Genomic DNA, 17,719 nt, shown 5'->3' on the forward strand with positions numbered 1-17,719 from the left:
GCCCAAACCGCAGTGTGTGCGGGGGAGGTTGTTCCCTGAGTCGGCTCCTGGTGGCCTCTGGCCGCTGTGAGTCTGTACCGGCAGAAGCCGGGATGCCGCCCACGGCTGTTCAGGAGGCAGGACTTAGGCGTTGTCCTTAAGGGACTCTTCCCTCCAAGGGTTTAGAATTGGGGCTGGAACGATCGTTCAGCGGGGAGGGCGTTTGCCTTGCATGCGGCCAACCCAGGTTCGATCCCCGGCATCCCATAGGGTCCCCCGAGCACTGCCAGGAGTAACTCCTGAGTGCAGAGCCAGGAGTGACCTTAATCTAGCCAGGTGTGACTCAAAAAGAAAAAAAAAAAAAAAAAGGCCCTGGACCCCGCGTGTCCCCACTGGGCTGGCCTGGCTGTAGCCAAGGTCCCAGATACCCAGGCAGGAAAAGCTGGCACTTGACCCCGGGCCAGTTCCTGCCCAAAGTCCCGTTTCTTTTCCAGAGCTCCCCCTATTCTTGCCGCATTAGCCTCGGGACCCCAACCCCACCCTGTGCTGCCTGAGATCCTCCTTGGGGTGGAATGATGGGGGGGAGGCAGGGAGGCGGGCTGCTCCCCCGCCCAAGCCACTCACAGGCTGCCTGGCCACCTGCTGCCACCAGGGGGAGCTGTCTTCCACGTCATCCCAGTTCAGGTGCAGCCTCACCGGGGCCCAGATTCCACACCCCAAGTGAATGAGGAACAGGGGGTGAGACAGACACCCACCTCCAGGACATGCCCCAGAGCTGCCCCTGGCCCACCCTGTGTGCTTAGGCCTAGGGGGCACCCTGGGGCATGCAGAGAGAGGGCCCAGAGGGAGCTGGGCCATGTGGGAAGGGGCGCCCCTCGGCCCGGCCAGCAGTAGCTTCTGCTCAGGTCTCCACCTGAGAGAGTCCAGCAGTGCATTGTGCCCGAGGGTCGCGGGCCTGGTTTCTGAGGTTGAGTGTGAATTGGAGACCGAGTCGGGTGAAGGCCTCCAGTGAGGGGGCTTGGAGTCCATCCCTAACACCACAGACACAAAAGCAGTGAATTATCAACTTTACATTACGGTAGTTGGGGCCAGAGAGGTAGTACAGTGGGTAGGGCGCTTGCTTTGCATACAGCCAACCCAGGGTCGGTCCCTGACACCCCTTATGGGTCTTCAAGCCCCACCACAATGTTGTCTGAGCACTGAGCCAGGAGTAAGCCCTGAGCACAGTCAGGTGGCAGGATTTGTGCAGCTGTGACTTGCCGTGGGCCTTGAAGGGCCCAGGTCTGAGCCCCAGCACCACAATTAATAAATAACAAACTATGGCAGTCTGAGGGTCCCTGTGGACCAGGTGAGCACTGGGGTGAGAGCACTGACCTGGAGCACTGACCTGGAGGCAGCTTGCTGAGTCTAGCCTGGCTTCTGCCTCCACACTCACCCCATTCCCTTCCCCGTCGACAAAATACAGATGCTGGGGGCCAGGGAGGGTCCACAGAGACTTGGAGAGCTGACGCGGGTGGGAGGTTGGACCCCAGTGGCCTTGGATCTGCTCCCTCGGGCCCCGGATCCAGCAGGTACTGCCTTTTCTGCGAGCCCGGCGGGTGGGTTCTATTCTGAAGAGCCCGCATGCTGGCGTGTGGGTGTGGGACTCTGGAATCCTTCCGTCTGGAAGGTCCTTCGGGAGCCGCTGAGCCCAGCCGTGCTCACCCGCAGAGAAGGAGCCGGGACGCCACGGGGACAGGGGGCCACGGGCCGGCTGTGGGCCGCCCGCACCTGCGGCCAGCTCTGTCCCCCGCCCCCCTCGCATGTGGCGGTTCGGCCAAGCCTTCCTTTTTGTTCCCCGGAATGTTGGAGGCTGCAGCTGATTGTTAGCGGCAGAGGGATTTCTGCTGATGGTGGATGATTGCCGTGGTGAGCCTGGGGCGCACAGTGGCACCCGGATTTAGAGCAGAGCTCTGGATAACAATAGCCCCGCCAGGGAGGGGACCGGCGGAGCTGCCTGCCCGCTGCAGCTCTGAGCCTCAGAGATGGAGAGTCAGAAGTATTAACCCCTCTCCTGCCCGCAACAGACTCACGCAGGAGCGCGCCCCCCCCCCCTTGAGCACACCCACTGTCACACACACCCCCTCCCCCAGGTACAGCGAGGGGCTCCAGGGCCTGGGTCAGACCAGTCCTTCCTGCCTGTCTGAGCGTGTGCCCCAGCCGGCATTGATGGGGTGTGGGGAGGGTCAGGAAGTAGCCAGCAGGGCCCCTCCAGCACCTCCTGGTGGACCGTCCTACAGCGGAAGCAGTACTGCAGTGGCCACCCAGTTCGCAGCAGCTGCGACCCCCTCTCCCCAAAGCTCCCCAGCGGGGGGCATCATTGCCCCCTACCCCTGCGCCCTTTGGGCTCATCTGATTCTTTTTTCTTTTTCTGCTTTTTGGGTCACACCAGTGATGCTCAGGGGTTACTCCTGGATTTGCACTCAGGAATCACTCCTGGTGGTGCCTCAGGGAACCATATGGGATGCTGGGAATCGAACCCGGGTCGGCCACATGCAAGGCAAACGCCCTAGCTGCTGTGCTATTGCTCCAGTCTCTGTGCTCATCTGATTCTGCGCTCAGCTATTTCCGACGCAGCGGCATCATTGGCCACCTTAAATTTGACGGGACATCTCCACATGGGTACACTCAGCACACACTGGCCTTGCTTTGTCTTGTTTTGGGGGACACAGCCAGCGGTGCTCGGGGATCACTCCTGGCAGTGCTCAGGGGCTCTGTCTGGTGCTGGGCCTGAGTTGGACAGTCATGAGGGCATGCACCCACCCACTGTCCCATCACACTGGCCCTTCCCAACAAGTACTCAGGCGGGTGAGCTTGCGCTGGGCCAGGGTCCTGGGATCCGGGTGACACAAGTGAGCCTGTGTTGGGCTCAGCCTGCAGAGTTAGGGCAGGGGTTATCTGGTTGTCTCATGTTGGGGACAGGCTGCTGGTGCCCAGGGTAGAAGCCAGGTATGCGCCACCCACCTCCCACCTCGCAGTTCTGCCCCCAACAGTGCTCCCCTCCTAACCCCCATGCAGGTGATACCACGTTGTGGTGGGAGCGCCGGGTGTGTCTCACCCACCGGGCTGCCGTGTGTCTGTGCCCCTCGATCCAGCGCCATTCTGGACACGCTTAGGTTTTTCCAAGGATGGGAGGGAGTGGGAGGAAGTGGGGGTTCAGCTCTCCTGACACCCTGTTTCCGCTGTGACTAACCCCTCTCCACCCCCCCACCCCCCACTACGCCCCAGCCAAGCAGTATTGGCACACGGGGAAGATCGTGGCCTCTGCAAAGTAAACGTTCCACACGCATGAAAATGCTGATGAGTCTGAGGCGCCAAAGGGGAGTCAGTTCAGGGGACTGGAGCCATAGCGCAGCGGGTAGGGCGTTTGCCTTGCACACAGCCAACATGGCCGACCCAGGTTCGATTCCCAGCATCCCATATGGTCCCCCGAGCACTGCCAGGAGTAATTCCTGAGTGCATGAGCCAGGAGTAACCCCTGAGCATCGCCAGGTGTGACCCAAAAAGAAAAAAAAGGGGGAGTCAGTTCAGCTCACGGCTCATCTGTGGGGGTCTTCACAGTGTTTTTTTGTTGGAGGGTTTCTAGTGAGTGAAAAGCTACCAGCTACCTCTTACTCCTTTTGACTTAGAAGCAAAGCCCTGAGCTTTTTCTGTCTGTCTGTTTGGGGCGGGGGGGGGGCACACCTGATAGTGCTCAGGGCTTACTCCTGGCTCCATACTCAGGGATCATTTCTGGCTGTGCTCAGGGGACCAGATGGGATGCCGGGGATCGAACCCAGGTCCGCCACATGCAAGGCCAGCAACCCTCCACACTGCCTCATCACTCCGGCCCTGACCCTGAGCTCTTAGTTCTTGTTTCTCGGCAGTTTCGGAGAGCCTGAGGCGGCCTGGCTATCTGTTCCCCAGGTCTGGGTTTCAGGGTGCTGGGAGCAGAGCCTGGTGCTCTAAACCTTCTCCCATCCCAGATGAGGCCGGCTTGAGGGGCTGCATCTCACTATTACTAACTTGACGGCTACAGAAATAACTGACCCGGGGCTGGAGCAATAGTATAGCGGGTAGGGTGTTTGCCTTGCACATGACTGACCTAGGTTCAGTCCCTGGCATTCCACATGGTCCCCTGAGCACCTCCAAGAGTGCAGAGCCAGGAGTAACCCTGAGCATTGCTGGGTGTGACCCAAAAAGCAAAAAAAAGAAAAGAAAAGAAAGGGAGGGAGGGAAGGAAGGAGGAAAGGAAAGGAAGGAAGGAAGGCAAGGAAGGGAGGGAGGGAGGGGGAGTTGGAGGGAGAATCTGGCCCCAGGGAAGGACGCCCGGGCTTTAGGAGGTCTGCAGTCCAAGGAAGCGCCCTCCTGTTGGACCCAGAGCACAAACCAGACTGCTGGGGATGCTCGTTGGTGATGACTAATTATTCTAATTTTTGCAGATGGAAATGGCTGCTTTAGAAAAAGTCAAATCCGCTTGGATTAAAAACCAAGACGACAGTTTGACGGAGACAGACACTCTGGTACGCCTTGGGGCCGGAACGCAGCAGGCCTGGGGGCCGCCCTGGCAGTTTCACTCCATCTGTCTCCTGGGAAATCTGGGTCTGGTGCCTGTCCCCAGCCCTGCCCGGGGCACCCCAAGTTCCTCCTGCAGGGCGGGCCCACCCCTGTCTCCTGGAGTCCCGCCAGTGACGGCAGCTTAGAGGGGCCCAGGCATGGTGGCTGGACTCTCGCAAAGGGACCTGGGGCTCGGCTCAGTGCCACGAGTGTCACCCGTTTACCTGGTGGTGGTTACATATATGCTGACACTGGCAGTGCCAGGATGCAGGGAGGTCCGGGGTGCAGGGAGGGTGGGGAGTGCCTGAGCGAGCCCTCCCAGGAGATGCCAGCGGCCGTGGGGGCGGGAGGAGGCAGGGCGCTCTGCCGAGCACCATCTGGGGAGCTGAGCACCAGCTCCGAGTGGCACCTTCTGTGGTTGAATGGACGCCAAGGAAGAACTATTTCAGGCTCGCGTGTCCTGTAGTAAATAATGCTGCGTTGACGGGACACCAGGCACCAGGCCACCTGCGGCTCTATTCCCAGCCGCTGTCCGGCCCCACGCGGCCGCTCGGCTCAGTACAACGCCAGCACCTTGCCCACTCCCACACGCTCACGCCACACACTGCGCCCGCCCCGTGGGGTCCCCCGCAGTCTCCTCCCTCGGGTGCTGGCGACAAGGATGCCCCCACCAGCCGTCTGGGCAAATAGCGGTGGCGGGCGGCTAGTGAGGGGTTCAGGATGGGGGTGACCCCGTGCCCTGAGCCGTCCTTGCCCGCCCCCCCCCCACCTCGGCGACAGGATGTCACGGAGCAGGACTTGTTCGGAGACGGGAGCACCAGCCTGGCGGTGCCCGAGAAAGTGAAGACGCCCATGAAGTCCAGCCGGGCCGACCTGCAGGGCTCCGCGTCCCCCAGGTGTGCGGCGGGCGGGGAGTGAGGGGTCGGAGGCGCCCCCGCGGGGCCCTGACCGCCCTCCTGTGCCCTCAGCAAAGTGGAGGGGGTGCACACGCCCCGGCAGAAGAGGAGCACCCCGCTGCGCGAGCGCCAGCTCTCCAAGCCCCTGAGCGAGCGCACCAACAGCTCCGACAGCGAGCGCTCCCCGGACCTGGGCCACACCGCGCAGGTGCCCGCCCCTTCGGGCAGCTCGCCCCGCCCCACTCTGGCCACGCCCCCACCGGCCCCGGCCACGCCCCCACCCCCACCGGTCCCTCCTAGCCCCAGTAGGCTTCAGAGTCCCCCCCTCCCCCCACCGTGGGCAGAGAGCAGCGGGAAGGCCGCTTGCCTGGCACAGGGACACCCCTGGTTGGTCCCCGGCACTGCATCTGTCCCCTGAACCCTTTCTGAGAACTGAAACAAATGCTCCCTGCAGAGCCCACCCCCACCCCCACCACCACGTGTGGCCTCCGGGAGGAGCACTGCCGGCTCAGCCCTCCCGAAGGCCTCATTGGCTGGCCCTGCACACACACACACACACACACACACACACACACACACACGCTCGGCGGGATCATGCCCCCCTCGCTTGTCGCCCCTCTTCGTTCATCGCCCCTGCTCTCATGCCCCCCCTCGCTCGTCGCCCCCGCTCCAGCCTCAGCCGCCCGCCCACCCTCCCTCCCCATGGGCTGCGACCCAGCAGACTGTCCCCGCAGATCCCCCGGAAGGTCGTCTACGACCAGCTGAACCAGATCCTGGTGTCGGATGCGGCCCTCCCGGAAACGGTCATCCTGGTCAACACCACTGACTGGCAGGGCCAGGTACAGGCCAGGGGAGGCGGCACCTGGGGAGTTGCCCACAGAAGCGTCAGCCCCAGCCCCAGTCCGCAGTCAGGCTATCTCCCACCTGACTGAGGAGGGTGACCGCCTGATTCCTCCAGAGCAACTGGGGGGACAGAAGCCCCTTCCCCGTGCCCAGCCCCACCCACACGCGGCCTCCGCACCCAGCTGACTCCTGGCGCTTGTGCCCAGCTCTGCCCTGGGGTCCAGGATAGGGGCTTCCTGTGGGACTGGCCCCCACGGCGTGGCCTCACGGCGCCCCTTCTCCCGTCCACAGTACGTGGCCGAGCTGCTGCAGGCCCAGCGCAAGCCCGTGGTGTGCACCTGCTCCACCGTGGAGGTCCAGGCCGTGCTGGCCGCCCTGCTCACCCGGATCCAGCGCTAGTAAGGCGCCCGGCTGCCCCCTCTGCCTGGGGCCAGCACCTGCTGTGGGCTGGGGGATTCCGGGGCACCGGGGGCAAAAGGGGCCTTCTGACACGGCACCCCTTCTCCCCAGCTGCAACTGCAACTCGTCCATGCCCCGGCCCGTGAAGGTGGCGGCGGTGGGCAGTCAGAGCTACCTGAGCGCCATCCTCCGCTTCTTCGTCAAGTCCCTGGCCAGCAAGACCTCGGACTGGCTCAACTACATGCGCTTCCTCATCGTGCCCCTCGGTAGGGGCTGCCGGGGGCGGGAGTCCCGGGACACCAGGGCAGGGCTGCCCTCCCCTCCTCACGCCTCCTGCCCACCCGCCAGGCTCCCACCCCGTGGCCAAGTACTTGGGCTCCGTGGACAGTCGGTACAGCAGCACCTTCCTGGACTCGGGCTGGCGGGACCTGTTCAGCCGCTCGGAGCCTCCCGTGTCAGGTGGGGCCCCCATGGAGACCCGGGTGCGGGCGAGGGCCTGCAGAGCTGGGGGTCGATGCCCAGGAATCAAGAGGGAGGGGACTCGGGGGAGGGGGCCTCCAGGGCCCGGGGGTGCAGCGCCCCCCCTCCTGGCGCCTCTCCTGCTGGGATCGGGGCCAAATTGCTCCCCTTTCTGCAGAGCAACTGGACGTGGTGGGCCGGGTGATGCAATACGTCAACGGGGCGGGTGTCACCCACCAGCTCCCCGTCGCTGAGGCCATGCTCACGTGCAGGCATAAGTTGTAAGTTGGGGTCCCCCGGTGGTGTGCGGTGGTGTGAGTTGGCTTTGCCTTCAGCCTGTGTTCCGTGTCCCCACCCAGTCGCCCTCCGTGGAACCCTGCTGAGCTTAAATCTTTTGTGGGGAGGGGCCAGAGCAATAGCACAGCAGGGAGGCCGTTTGCCTTGCACGCGGCCGACCTGGGTTCGATCCCCGGCATCCCGTGTGGTCCCCCAAACGTGGCCAGGAGCGATTCCTGAGGGCAGAGTCAGGAGTCAGCCCTGAGCATCGCCAGGTGTGACCCAAAAACAAACAAAAGAAAAAAGAAAAAAACATGGTTTGGGGCCGTGCAGGGCTGCAGTCGGCAGTGCAGGGCGTGAGGTGTCTGCGCCTGTCCCCGGCCTGAGCTGGGATTTTACACGCTGCCTGCGAGGTTTCGCCCCAGGATCTCCCTCCCCACCTGCCATCGCACAGGCGCCCCCGGGACTGAAGTCCAAATGGGGAGTAGAGGTGCGGGGTGCAGAGTGGGGACGCACAGCTGGCAGGGCACCCCAGGGTGGCCCCAGCAGGTGCTCTGTAAAGCTTCCCGTGCCGCCTGTCTCTGCCCACAGCCCCGACGAAGACTCCTACCAGAAGTTCATCCCCTTCATTGGCGTGAGTACTGGCCCCTCCCCCCACGCATGCGCCCCACCCGTGACAGGCCGGTCCCCAGAGGCCTGGAGGTGTCCCGCTGCAGAGGGGGCCCGTGCACAGGTTCTAGGACCCCAGAAGAAGCAAGGCTGCTGAGGGGAAGGGTCCTCACTCCCTCTGCGCGGGGCCCACGGGAAGGCAGCCCCAGAGCAGAGACTGAGCCGGTCTCCGGGGTGAGGCCTTCATGTCTGTCCGTTGGCTCCCGGGGTCCCTGTCCTGTGCTCGGGTCAGTCGCCCACCATGTGAGAGACCCAGCCGTGCCCTCCAGTGTGCTCCGGGGGGCTGCAGGGATTAATCTGCGGGGCTGGGGCTTGACAGCCTCATGGCCCTGCAGGTGGTGACTGTCCCCTGCCCTCGCCAGAGAAAGATCACCGTTCAGACCGAACACTGGCCACGCGGGGGTGTCCAAGAAGAAGGGGGTGGGGGGAGGTGTTCACGTCGAGGTGTGGGAAGGGCCTCGAGGAGGATGGGGGGGGGCACCGCAGGAAGAGCAGCTCAGTTCTCGGGGCACGCCCTGCACGCCCCGGCCCTGCCTCTCGCTGTGCCCCTGGGGTCCCCTCTGTCCTGAGCAGAATCCCTTACGGGGAACCCAGGATCCTTGCAGTGGGGGGCGGGGGCCCTGGACCCCTACCTGTCACGGCCCTCAATTCCAGGATCTGGAGGGGGTGGATGGGGGCTGGTGTCCGTGTCCTCGGCTCACCCCAGCGCAAGACTCGGGCCGGCCACGCCCGCGGGATCCGCCCCAGCTTCCTTCCCCAGCCGCCCGGAAGGAAGGAGGCAGTGGCTGCACGTGTCCTGCTGTCTGTCTAGCGGGTGCCCTGAGCTGGGGTTTGCCCTGGAGGTGGGGCAGGGCTGAAGGCCGTGAGTCCACCTCAAGGGCTCCCCGTCTCTCGCCCTAGGTGGTGAAGGTGGGGCTGGTTGAGGACTCCCCCTCCACGACAGGTGAGCCCGGGCCCCGGGTTGGGGGACCCACGGGGGAGGGGGGTCTCCCCGCCGCTGAGGCTGGGGTCCCTGTGTCCCTGCAGGTGACGGGGACGACGTGCCTGTGGTCAGCCTGACCGTGCCCTCCACATCGCCACCGTCCAGCTCGGGTCTGAGCCGGGACGCCACGGCCACCCCTCCGTCCTCGCCGTCCATGAGCAGCGCCCTCGCCGTGGTGGGGTGAGGCCCCCACACCCCTGCATCGGGGCCACTGCGGCGTGGGCGGGAGAGCGAGGGAAACCTCGATGCCTCCTTGGGGTGGGGCGCGGGGGGAGCACCCTGGAACCTTGAGGGTCTGGGCCAGCCGAGCTACAGGCTGAGACCCTCTTGCAAAAGCCGGACGCGCCACCAGGCACCCAGAGGCTTGGGGGAGTCACTCCCTCCACGGGTCACGCGGCTGCATACAGGGAACACGCGTGTCATGGAGGCTCAGCCGGGCACTAGCCACAGGGGAGGGGCCAGGCAGAGGAACCGTAGGGTCCAAGCGTTGCCCCCAGGAACAGCCCCAGGGCAGGGGTGAGGGGGCAGGCCACAGGTCAGGGCCAGGACAGAGCCCCCTGCGCCCCTTCCTCCTGCTGGTAGCTGCCCTCTGCTGTCTGTCCTCTGCCCTCTCCAGAGGTGGCCAGGGCAGGGGCTGTCCCAGCCCCACGGCGACTGTCACCGTCGCTGGGAAACCCAGAGCTTTTGGCTCCCGTCCCTGGAATGGCCAGGACAGCCGGGTCACCCCGGGGACACTCTGGGGACACCAGCCCTGCCCTCCGCCCCCCTCCCCTCCCCGGAAGTGGCAGCCGCCTCGGGAGCCGTGTACCTTTTGTGTCTGACGCCTGCTGGAGAAACAGCCCCTTCCCGCCGGCAGCTAAAATTACCCTGAGCCAGAAGTGCTGGGACTGAGGGAGAGCAGGGGGCCCCTGAGCCACCACCTCCGACGACAGTTCTGCCTCTCCCCCCCCCCCCCCAGGAGCCCCAACAGCCCCTACGGCGACGTGATCGGCCTCCAGGTGGACTACTGGCTGGGCCACCCCGGGGAGCGGCGGCGGGAAGGCGACAAGAGGGACGCCAGCTCCAAGAACACCCTCAAGAGCGTCTTCCGCTCCGTGCAGGTCTCCCGGCTGCCGCATGGCGGGGAGGCCCAGCTCTCGGGGACCATGGCCATGACCGTGGTCACCAAGGAGAAGAACAAGAAAGGCGAGTGCCCTCCGGGGATGCAGGGCGCGAGCGGGAACCCCCGCGCCAGGCCAGAGCCAGGCCCCCAGGCCCCTTTCCAGGCCGTGGAGACTTGGGGTCCCTGTGCCCAGCTCCTCGTGCCTCGGGGAAAGCGGGTGTTCGCCAGGGCTGAGTCAGAGCCGGGACACAGGCCCCGATCCTCAGGGCAGGGGTGGGATTGGCTCTCTGCAGAGCACCCACGCCCACGGGGGGCGGGTGGGGCGCGCCCATGACGGCCCTACTTCCTGTCCAGTGCCCACCATCTTCCTGAGCAAGCGGCCCCGCGAGCGGGAGCTGGACTCGAAGAGCCAGGTCATCGGGGGCATCAGCCGCCTCATCTGCTCGGCCAAGCAGCAGCAGACCATGCTCCGAGGTGCGGCGCCGGGCGGGGCTGGGCGGGGGTGGGGGAGCGTGGGGGGACCCGGCCAGGGGCTCACCCCCGGCCCCCCTCACCTCCCTCAGTGTCCATTGACGGGGTCGAGTGGAGCGACATCAAGTTCTTCCAGCTGGCCGCCCAGTGGCCCACCCATGTCAAGCACTTCCCCGTGGGACTGTTCAGTGGTGGCAAGGCCACCTGAGGCGCCCGGCCACTCCCTCCTGGCACTGCCATCCGCCTCGGCAAGGGCAGGGGAGGCCAGGCCCGCCTCTCCCTCCCATCGTGAAGGACACTGCCACAGGGTGCAGCCCCCTGCCTCCCGCCCCCGCCCTCCCAGGCCTCTGCTCTGCTGGGCACGGCTGGAATTGAGCCGGGGGAAAGCTGTCCCTGCCAGACCCCCACGGCACTGGTTGTCCTGTTGGGTGAGGACAGTGTGGGCACCCAACAGGGAGGCCCAGGGAGTTGCCCGCGCTCCCCACGCAAGGGACCGGGACTCCGGCATCCCCAGCCCTGCTCCCCCCGGTCACCATGGCAGCACCCCCCACCCCCGCCCAGGCCGTTGTCTCATGGTGATGCCGCGTTTCTGGGCCAAGGGGCTCCCCGTCCCTGTGCACGACTCCTCAGCGCACCCCCACCCCGTGAATGTCTCTCGGTCTCCGCGCGGCCCTCCCGGCTGGTGCCGTGTGGCTGTCCCGGCCTGTCCCATGAATCCCCCTGTTGTCCCCTTCCCCCACCCCAGAGAGAGCGGGGGTGCTGCGAGGGGCCGCCCAGACTTGGGGGCACCTGTGGAGAGACTGAGCCCACTGCCCGGCGCTCGGCCCCCACCCTCTCAGCCCTCCACGAGTTTGGCCCAGAACTTCATTTGGAAAACGTTTTTCTCATTCTTCATACCCAGACCCCCGGCCCTTCTCCAGCCGCGGCCTGGGCCCAAGGGTGGGGGCGGGGAGGGGCGGCGGGAGGGGGGGTGTGGGGTTTTTCATTCAATAAACTGGTGATTTCTTACCACCTGGCCAGCCTAAGCTCCCGCCTCTCACTGACCGCTGACCAGCTGGGCCAGCTCTGGGGGGGCTGGGGGCGGCCCGGCAGACAGAGCAGAGGGCAGAGGTGCTGGGAACGCCACGGCCCCCCTGCCCCCCGGCCCCCGCCGGGCCCACCAGGGGCTCACCACTAGACTGCTCAGTCTGACAGTCTGAGCTATCTGTGGGGTGGGGGTGCGGGACCCTGTCACCAGGCCCCCCCCCCCCCCCGAAAAAGCGCCTCAGCTGTGGGGGCACCAGGGAGCTCAAGGCGTCGCCTGCAGAGCATGACCCTGCGGGTGGTGGCCGAGCGGCCGCTGGCCCTGGCCCCAAGCCCACAACAGGTGACAGAGTGTGGCAGGTCCGAGCGAGCACATGAGCCTGAGCACACAGGGCCGCCCCCCCCTCCCCACGCCTCAACTGGGAGCGGGAGCCTCGCTGGCCTGGGGCTGTGCAGAGGAGTGCCTACCCCCCACCCCCATTCTCAATGCCCCCAACATGCCTCAGGCTTCCCTTCCCACCCGCGGCCATCGGAGGCCAGATGCCAAGTCCAGTGTCGTGTCCCTTCTGGTTTGCTTTAGGGCCCACACCCGCCAGGGCTCGAGGGCTGCTCCTGGCCCAGTGTTCAGTCACGTCTGGGGGCCTGGAACTGGGCCTGTGCCCATGCCCACCCACACCCAGCCCTGCCCACCTCCACCTTACTCATTGCCCCCCGCAGCCCCCTGCCTGGGGCGTGGGATCAGGGCTCAGCTCACCCCAGCTCCCCGCACCCCGACCTGGCACCAGCTTCTCTCAGACCCACCCTTGTCCAGCTGCCCCCAATGGGTTGGACTCCACCCCTGGCCCGTGCCCGCCTGCAGGTCTTCTGCCCTCCTGCGTCTTAACACAAGAGCTCAAGGCCACTCAGCACGCGGCCACCCTGGGAGTATCCCAGCATCCCGTATGATCTCCTGAGCACTGCCAGGAGTGACCCCTGAGCACCGCCGGGCGGGACAGTGCCAACCAGGTGCCCCAGGCCATCAGCTCTCCGCCTGTCCTTGGCAGGGACACCCGCCACACGCTGCTCCTCCCCTCGGTTCAGGCCCCCATTGCATTCAGGGTCTCCCTACCCTGCCCCTCTATTCCACCCACCAGCACTTCTCCCTGCTCAGCCTGGGGACACGGTGAGCCCCCGAGTGTCAACTCCAGAACAGGAGCTGCCTCTGTCCTGCCCAGGACCCTCTGGCGCCTAGCCCAGCAGCGAAGACCCCTGGCATGTGAGTGGGGGTCTGGCCCCTAGGACACTGAGTTGTCGCCAGGACCTAGGGGCGGAGCGGGGGCTCACCCTGCCACTAAAAGCCAAAAGCCAAGGCCAACCCTACATGCAGCTGACCCCGATTCAATCCCCATAGGGTCCCTCGAGCCTGCCAGGGGATCTGAGTACTGTCAGGTGTGCCCCCCACTCCCCCAAAAAAGAGGCAAGATGCAGCAGGGAGCCCAGAAACAGCCTCCCGAGGCCTGGGGAGAGGAGAAGGGCGCGGAGCAGGTGTGGGAGCCACGCCCAGTTCTCTGCAGTCTAAAGGGACTTTCAGGTTTCCTGGGTGGCTGCTTGGAGCTTTTTGCCACGTGGAACCTTTGACACGAGTCTCTGCAGCTCAGGTAGTAAACGGAGTTCTCGCAACTTCGTTTCGGGTGTCACTTTAGAACAGACTTGGGGCCAGAGGGATGGTCCAGCAGGTAGGGCGTTCGCCTTAGATGTGGCCAGCCCAGGTTCAAGTCCTTCCACACCCCATTTGGTCCCCTGAGCACAGCCAGGGCTGAGCACAGTCAGGAATATCCACTGAGCACTGACCCCAAACAAAGTAGTTTTATTTATTTATTTTTAAACAATTCCTTCTGTTTGTTTTTGCTTGTGGGCCATACCAGCCGATGCTCAGGGGATACTCCTGGCTCTGCATTTAGAAGTTGCTCCAAAAAAAAAAAAAAAAAATAGAAGTTGCTCCAGGCAGTCCAGTGCTCAGGGGACAATATGGGATGCTAGGATCAAACCACCTGCAAGGCAAATGCCCTCCTGGCTGTACTATTGCTCAAAAAACAAAGGAGTTTTAGGGAGCTGGAGCGATAGCACAGTGGGGATGGCAGGGTGCTTGCCTTGCACGAGGCTGACTGGGTTCATCACAAATACCCCATATGGTCCCCCAGGCCGCCAGCAGTGACTCCTGAGTGCAGAGCCAGGAGGAAGCCCTGAGCACTGCCAGTTGTGACCCAAAAACTGAAGGAGAGAAAAAAAAAAGTCATATAGCTTGAAGCCTTGATTTTCCCCCAATCCCAGGATCCCCTCCGAGTAATTTTGTTTCTCTTAATGACCTTGACAGTTTTGGGGAGAGCTGACCGATGGCATGTAGAACCCCGCCCCCGCCTTTTTGTGATGCCCCAACAGAGCTCACCAAGGGCCATGGCCAGACTCCTGGGAATGCTGCCAGGGCGACCCAGCGGGGCTGTGCAGAGCCGGGGCACCACGCGTGCCAGCCCTGTGCCCAACAGCTTGGCCATTTCCCCGGCTCCTGCAGCCTCTATGCTGGGCGTTTCTGTGCCACCCACCTTCATGCATCGCCTGCGGGGCCAGGCTGAGCGCCAGCTTTCCCCAAGGGCCTGCCCTCCCAGGCAGCAGGGAGCTCACCGATTCACTCCACGAGCTCCCCCAAAGGGCCCAGGATGCCAATTCTGCTGCTTTTGGCGGAGAAAGCCCATGCCTGGAGCCTCCCGTGCCAGCTCCAGGTTCGCCTTTTTCGCGGCTCTAAGAGTCATGGACACTGAAGCCTATGCCCTAAGGATGCTGAGGCCACTTCCTTGTCTGAGCAACCACGCCCTTTACCTCCAGAGGCCTCGGCATCACCCCAGGGCCTTAGAACTTGTCTCTTCTGCCTCCCAGGAGTGAGCACTTGACTCCATGCCAGAACCCTCTGACTTCCTAAATCCTTAGTCGCTCCAGGCCTCCCCCAGTTCACCACTTTCTCCCCCGCTCCGTGCCCTTGAGACACCCCAAGCTTCCAGCCCAGCCAGAGGGGCCCACTTCCGTGCCACGGGCAGAAGCACACACGCACACATGTACAGATGGAGGCTCACATCCACACTCATGCACTCGCACGCACACGCGCACACACACGCACACGCGCGCGCACACACAGGTTTTTTTGGTTCGGTTTGGTTTGGTTTTCTTGGGGGTTTTGTTTGTTGTTTGGGGGCCACACCCACAGTGCTCAGGGTTTCCTCCTCCTCTGCACTCAGGATCACTCCTGGCCATGTTCAGAGGACTACAGAGAACCAGGGATCAAACCCTGGTTGGCTGCATGCAAGGCGAGCGCCTCACCCGCTGTGCTACCCCCTGCCCCCCAACGCACACAAACACACATTCTTTCTGGCACTCGGCACACACGCACACACGCACACACATGCACACTGTTCTCCACTCAGCACCCAGCTGACTCTTCCTCCATGTGGCAGCGCCGTGCACGGCCCCCGACAGAGGCTCCCGCTGCCCCGGGCCCAGCGTGCAGGTGCCCATCAGCCCTTTGTCCGGCCCTCGCAGTCACATGAGCACACACCGGGCTCACCAGCTCTTGCTGCCCACCACCCCCAGCACGCGGGCAGACCCCCATCCCCAGGGCCTAACAGAGATAGACGACGGCCTCCTCCTAGCCGCATGTCGCGCGGGGTCATGGGAAAACGCCCAGAGGTGGTACAAAGTTAGTGGCACCTGTGTGGCCTCTTCCAGACACCTGCAGGATATTCCAGGTGAGGGACATGGCACAACCAGTGACGGGAGAGCTGGGGCCTGGGGGGGGGGTGCTCAGTGCCACCCTTCTGTGCCCCACAGGGTCCTGGAAGCTCTGCTGTCTGGAACCCCCAGTGTGGCTACAGTTGGTGAGTGCCAGCATCCAGACGGGCACCACAAGGTGTGTGTCAGGGGTCAGGGGTCAAGGACGGAGGCAAAGACTTCAAGTTTGAAAGATTCCCAGCCCCCTTCCTCCATGGTTTGGGGGTGCAGGGAGAGCCAAAAAGCAGGAGCGAGAGGGCGCCCCTGTACAAACACCAACAACCCGGCTCTCAGCTCTCGGCGCGGGGGCAAGGGAGGACCTTCGACAGAACACCCCACTACAGCCACAGAGACAGAGCGAGTTCGGACACCCCATTATTGTCCACAGCAGGAGAGAGGCAGGAGATAGGGAAGGTCAGGGCCACTCTGAAGGGCCGCTGGAGACAGGCAGGGCCGTCTCTGTCCCCTGCAATCTGGCTTCCACCCAGTCTGAGAACTTTGCCCAAGGGAGGAGTGGGCAGTCCCTGGCTTAAGGGCAGGTGCTATTGGGGAGATACAGGACAGTGAGCTGAGCTGGCCTGAGTGGGTGGGCCATCACCAAGGGACCCCCGTGGGCACAGAGCTGGCCAGCCGGCTGGCCACACACTTGATGGCGGTGCAGGGCCGGGGATGCAGAGGCAGCACAGGTCTGGCTTCCACCGGGCTTCCACTCCGAAATGCAAAAAACATCGATCACCCGTGACACTGTCTGCTGTGTTCAAGGCACAGTGTGAAGCTCTTAACTCCGCCGTTTCATTCTGTTCTCTCAAAGCACCAACAAGGTGGGCCTCAAAACCCTCATTTTCCGGAGGGAGGGGGTCTGGGCCACACCTGGCTGCACTTGGGGACTATTCCTGGCTCAGTGCTCGAGGGAGGCCCCTGTTGGGATTCAGGGACTGTTGGAGTGCTGGGCCGGGAACCACATGCTGCACACAGGCCTGGCCCCGGTATGATCCCTCCAGCCCCAGGAAGCCCATTTTACGGATGAGGAAACGAAGCTAAGAGCAGCCCCATCCTCTCAGCTGGCAGTGGGAACACATGCGGCTTTGAACTCATCTAAACTGAACCCCAAGGCCCATAAGCCCTCCCCACTGAGACAGAAGGGTCCCCAGGAAGAGAGGCTGCACATTTGCTGGGTCTTTTTTTTTTTTCTTTTTGGGTCACATCCAGCAATGCACAGGGGTTACTCCTGGTTCTGCACTCAGGAGTTACTCCTGGCGGTGCTCAGAGGACCATATGGGATGCTGGGAATCGAACCTGGGTTGGCTGCATGCAAGGCAAATGCCCTACCCACTGTGCTACTGCTCCGGCCCCTGCCCTTTTTATTTATTTATTTATTTATTTATTTTTTGCTTTTTTGGGTCACACCTAGCTATGCACAGGGATTACTCCTGGCTCATGCACTCAGGAATCACTCCTGGCAGTGCTCAGAGGACCATATGGGATGCTGGGAATCGAACCTGGGTTGGCTGCATGCAAGGCAAATGCCCTACCCACTGTGCTATCACTCCAGCCCCTTTGCCAGGTCTTTTTTTTTTTTGCTTTTTGGGTCACACCAGCGATGCTCTGGGAATTATTCCTGGCTCTGCGCTCAGGAATTACTCCTGGTGGCACTTGGACACATGAGATGCTGGGGATTGAACCCGGGTCACTTGCTCCAGCCCCACTTTGCCAGGTCTTGGCCAGGATTGGAACCCTGAGCCCACCCAAGTCTGGACCCAGTGGCAGCAATCACTGACCCACAGTCAGGCGCAGCATGCCAGCCCCTTGGGAAGTGGGCGCTGCTCACTGGTGGGGGAGGGGGACGTGGTCTTGAGGGAGCCCGCAGGCCACAGCAGTCAGGCGCCCACTGGCATCCTGCAGAGAGGGGGGATATACTTGGCAGGGTGCCCCGACGGTGTCGAAGGAGACAGAGGCTTGGGGGTGTGAGCACTTCCGAGCCGTTCCCGGGGAGCAACAGATGTGAAAGGGACCAAGAGCGACTTCCCCAGCAAACCTGGCGACAGAGTGGAGCTGAGTCACCCTCAGGCGGGGAGCCCTGTTCCCTCAGCCTGGCAGGAGGCCCGCCGGGCTGCCTGTTGGGGCGCAGAGCCGGGCAGGAAGAAGTAACATTCCCTTCCCTGGGGGAGGCGCGGACTCATCCTCCTGACGAGATAAAGGGCTGGAGTGAACGACGGACCCGCAGATTCAGCCTTGAGAGTTAGATAAGGG

The 17,719-nt window shown here is 63.6% G+C and overlaps 2 protein-coding genes across 2 annotated transcripts in view; both read left to right on the forward strand.

Annotated features, from left to right (window-relative positions):
- PACS1 (phosphofurin acidic cluster sorting protein 1) overlaps positions 1-10,935 on the forward strand; it is a 112,028-nt gene extending 101,093 nt beyond the window's left edge. The window contains exons 11-24 of the mRNA XM_056131989.1: positions 4,440-4,520; positions 5,335-5,450; positions 5,523-5,658; positions 6,185-6,289; positions 6,585-6,691; positions 6,804-6,958; positions 7,041-7,151; positions 7,330-7,432; positions 8,019-8,061; positions 8,997-9,039; positions 9,123-9,258; positions 10,037-10,263; positions 10,535-10,654; positions 10,744-10,935. Of these exons, the coding sequence (XP_055987964.1) occupies positions 4,440-4,520; positions 5,335-5,450; positions 5,523-5,658; positions 6,185-6,289; positions 6,585-6,691; positions 6,804-6,958; positions 7,041-7,151; positions 7,330-7,432; positions 8,019-8,061; positions 8,997-9,039; positions 9,123-9,258; positions 10,037-10,263; positions 10,535-10,654; positions 10,744-10,859 (1,599 nt within the window). The 3' untranslated portion in view covers positions 10,860-10,935. The remainder of the gene's footprint in view (positions 1-4,439; positions 4,521-5,334; positions 5,451-5,522; positions 5,659-6,184; positions 6,290-6,584; positions 6,692-6,803; positions 6,959-7,040; positions 7,152-7,329; positions 7,433-8,018; positions 8,062-8,996; positions 9,040-9,122; positions 9,259-10,036; positions 10,264-10,534; positions 10,655-10,743) is intronic.
- SF3B2 (splicing factor 3b subunit 2) overlaps positions 1-17,719 on the forward strand; it is a 151,070-nt gene that overhangs the window by 122,062 nt on the left and 11,289 nt on the right. The gene's annotated exons all lie outside the window — the stretch shown is intronic.

The sequence above is a fragment of the Sorex fumeus genome, unplaced genomic scaffold (genome assembly GCF_029834395.1).
Source record: "Sorex fumeus unplaced genomic scaffold, SorFum_2.1 ptg000093l, whole genome shotgun sequence".
In the NCBI taxonomy this organism is placed as follows: domain Eukaryota; kingdom Metazoa; phylum Chordata; class Mammalia; order Eulipotyphla; family Soricidae; genus Sorex; species Sorex fumeus.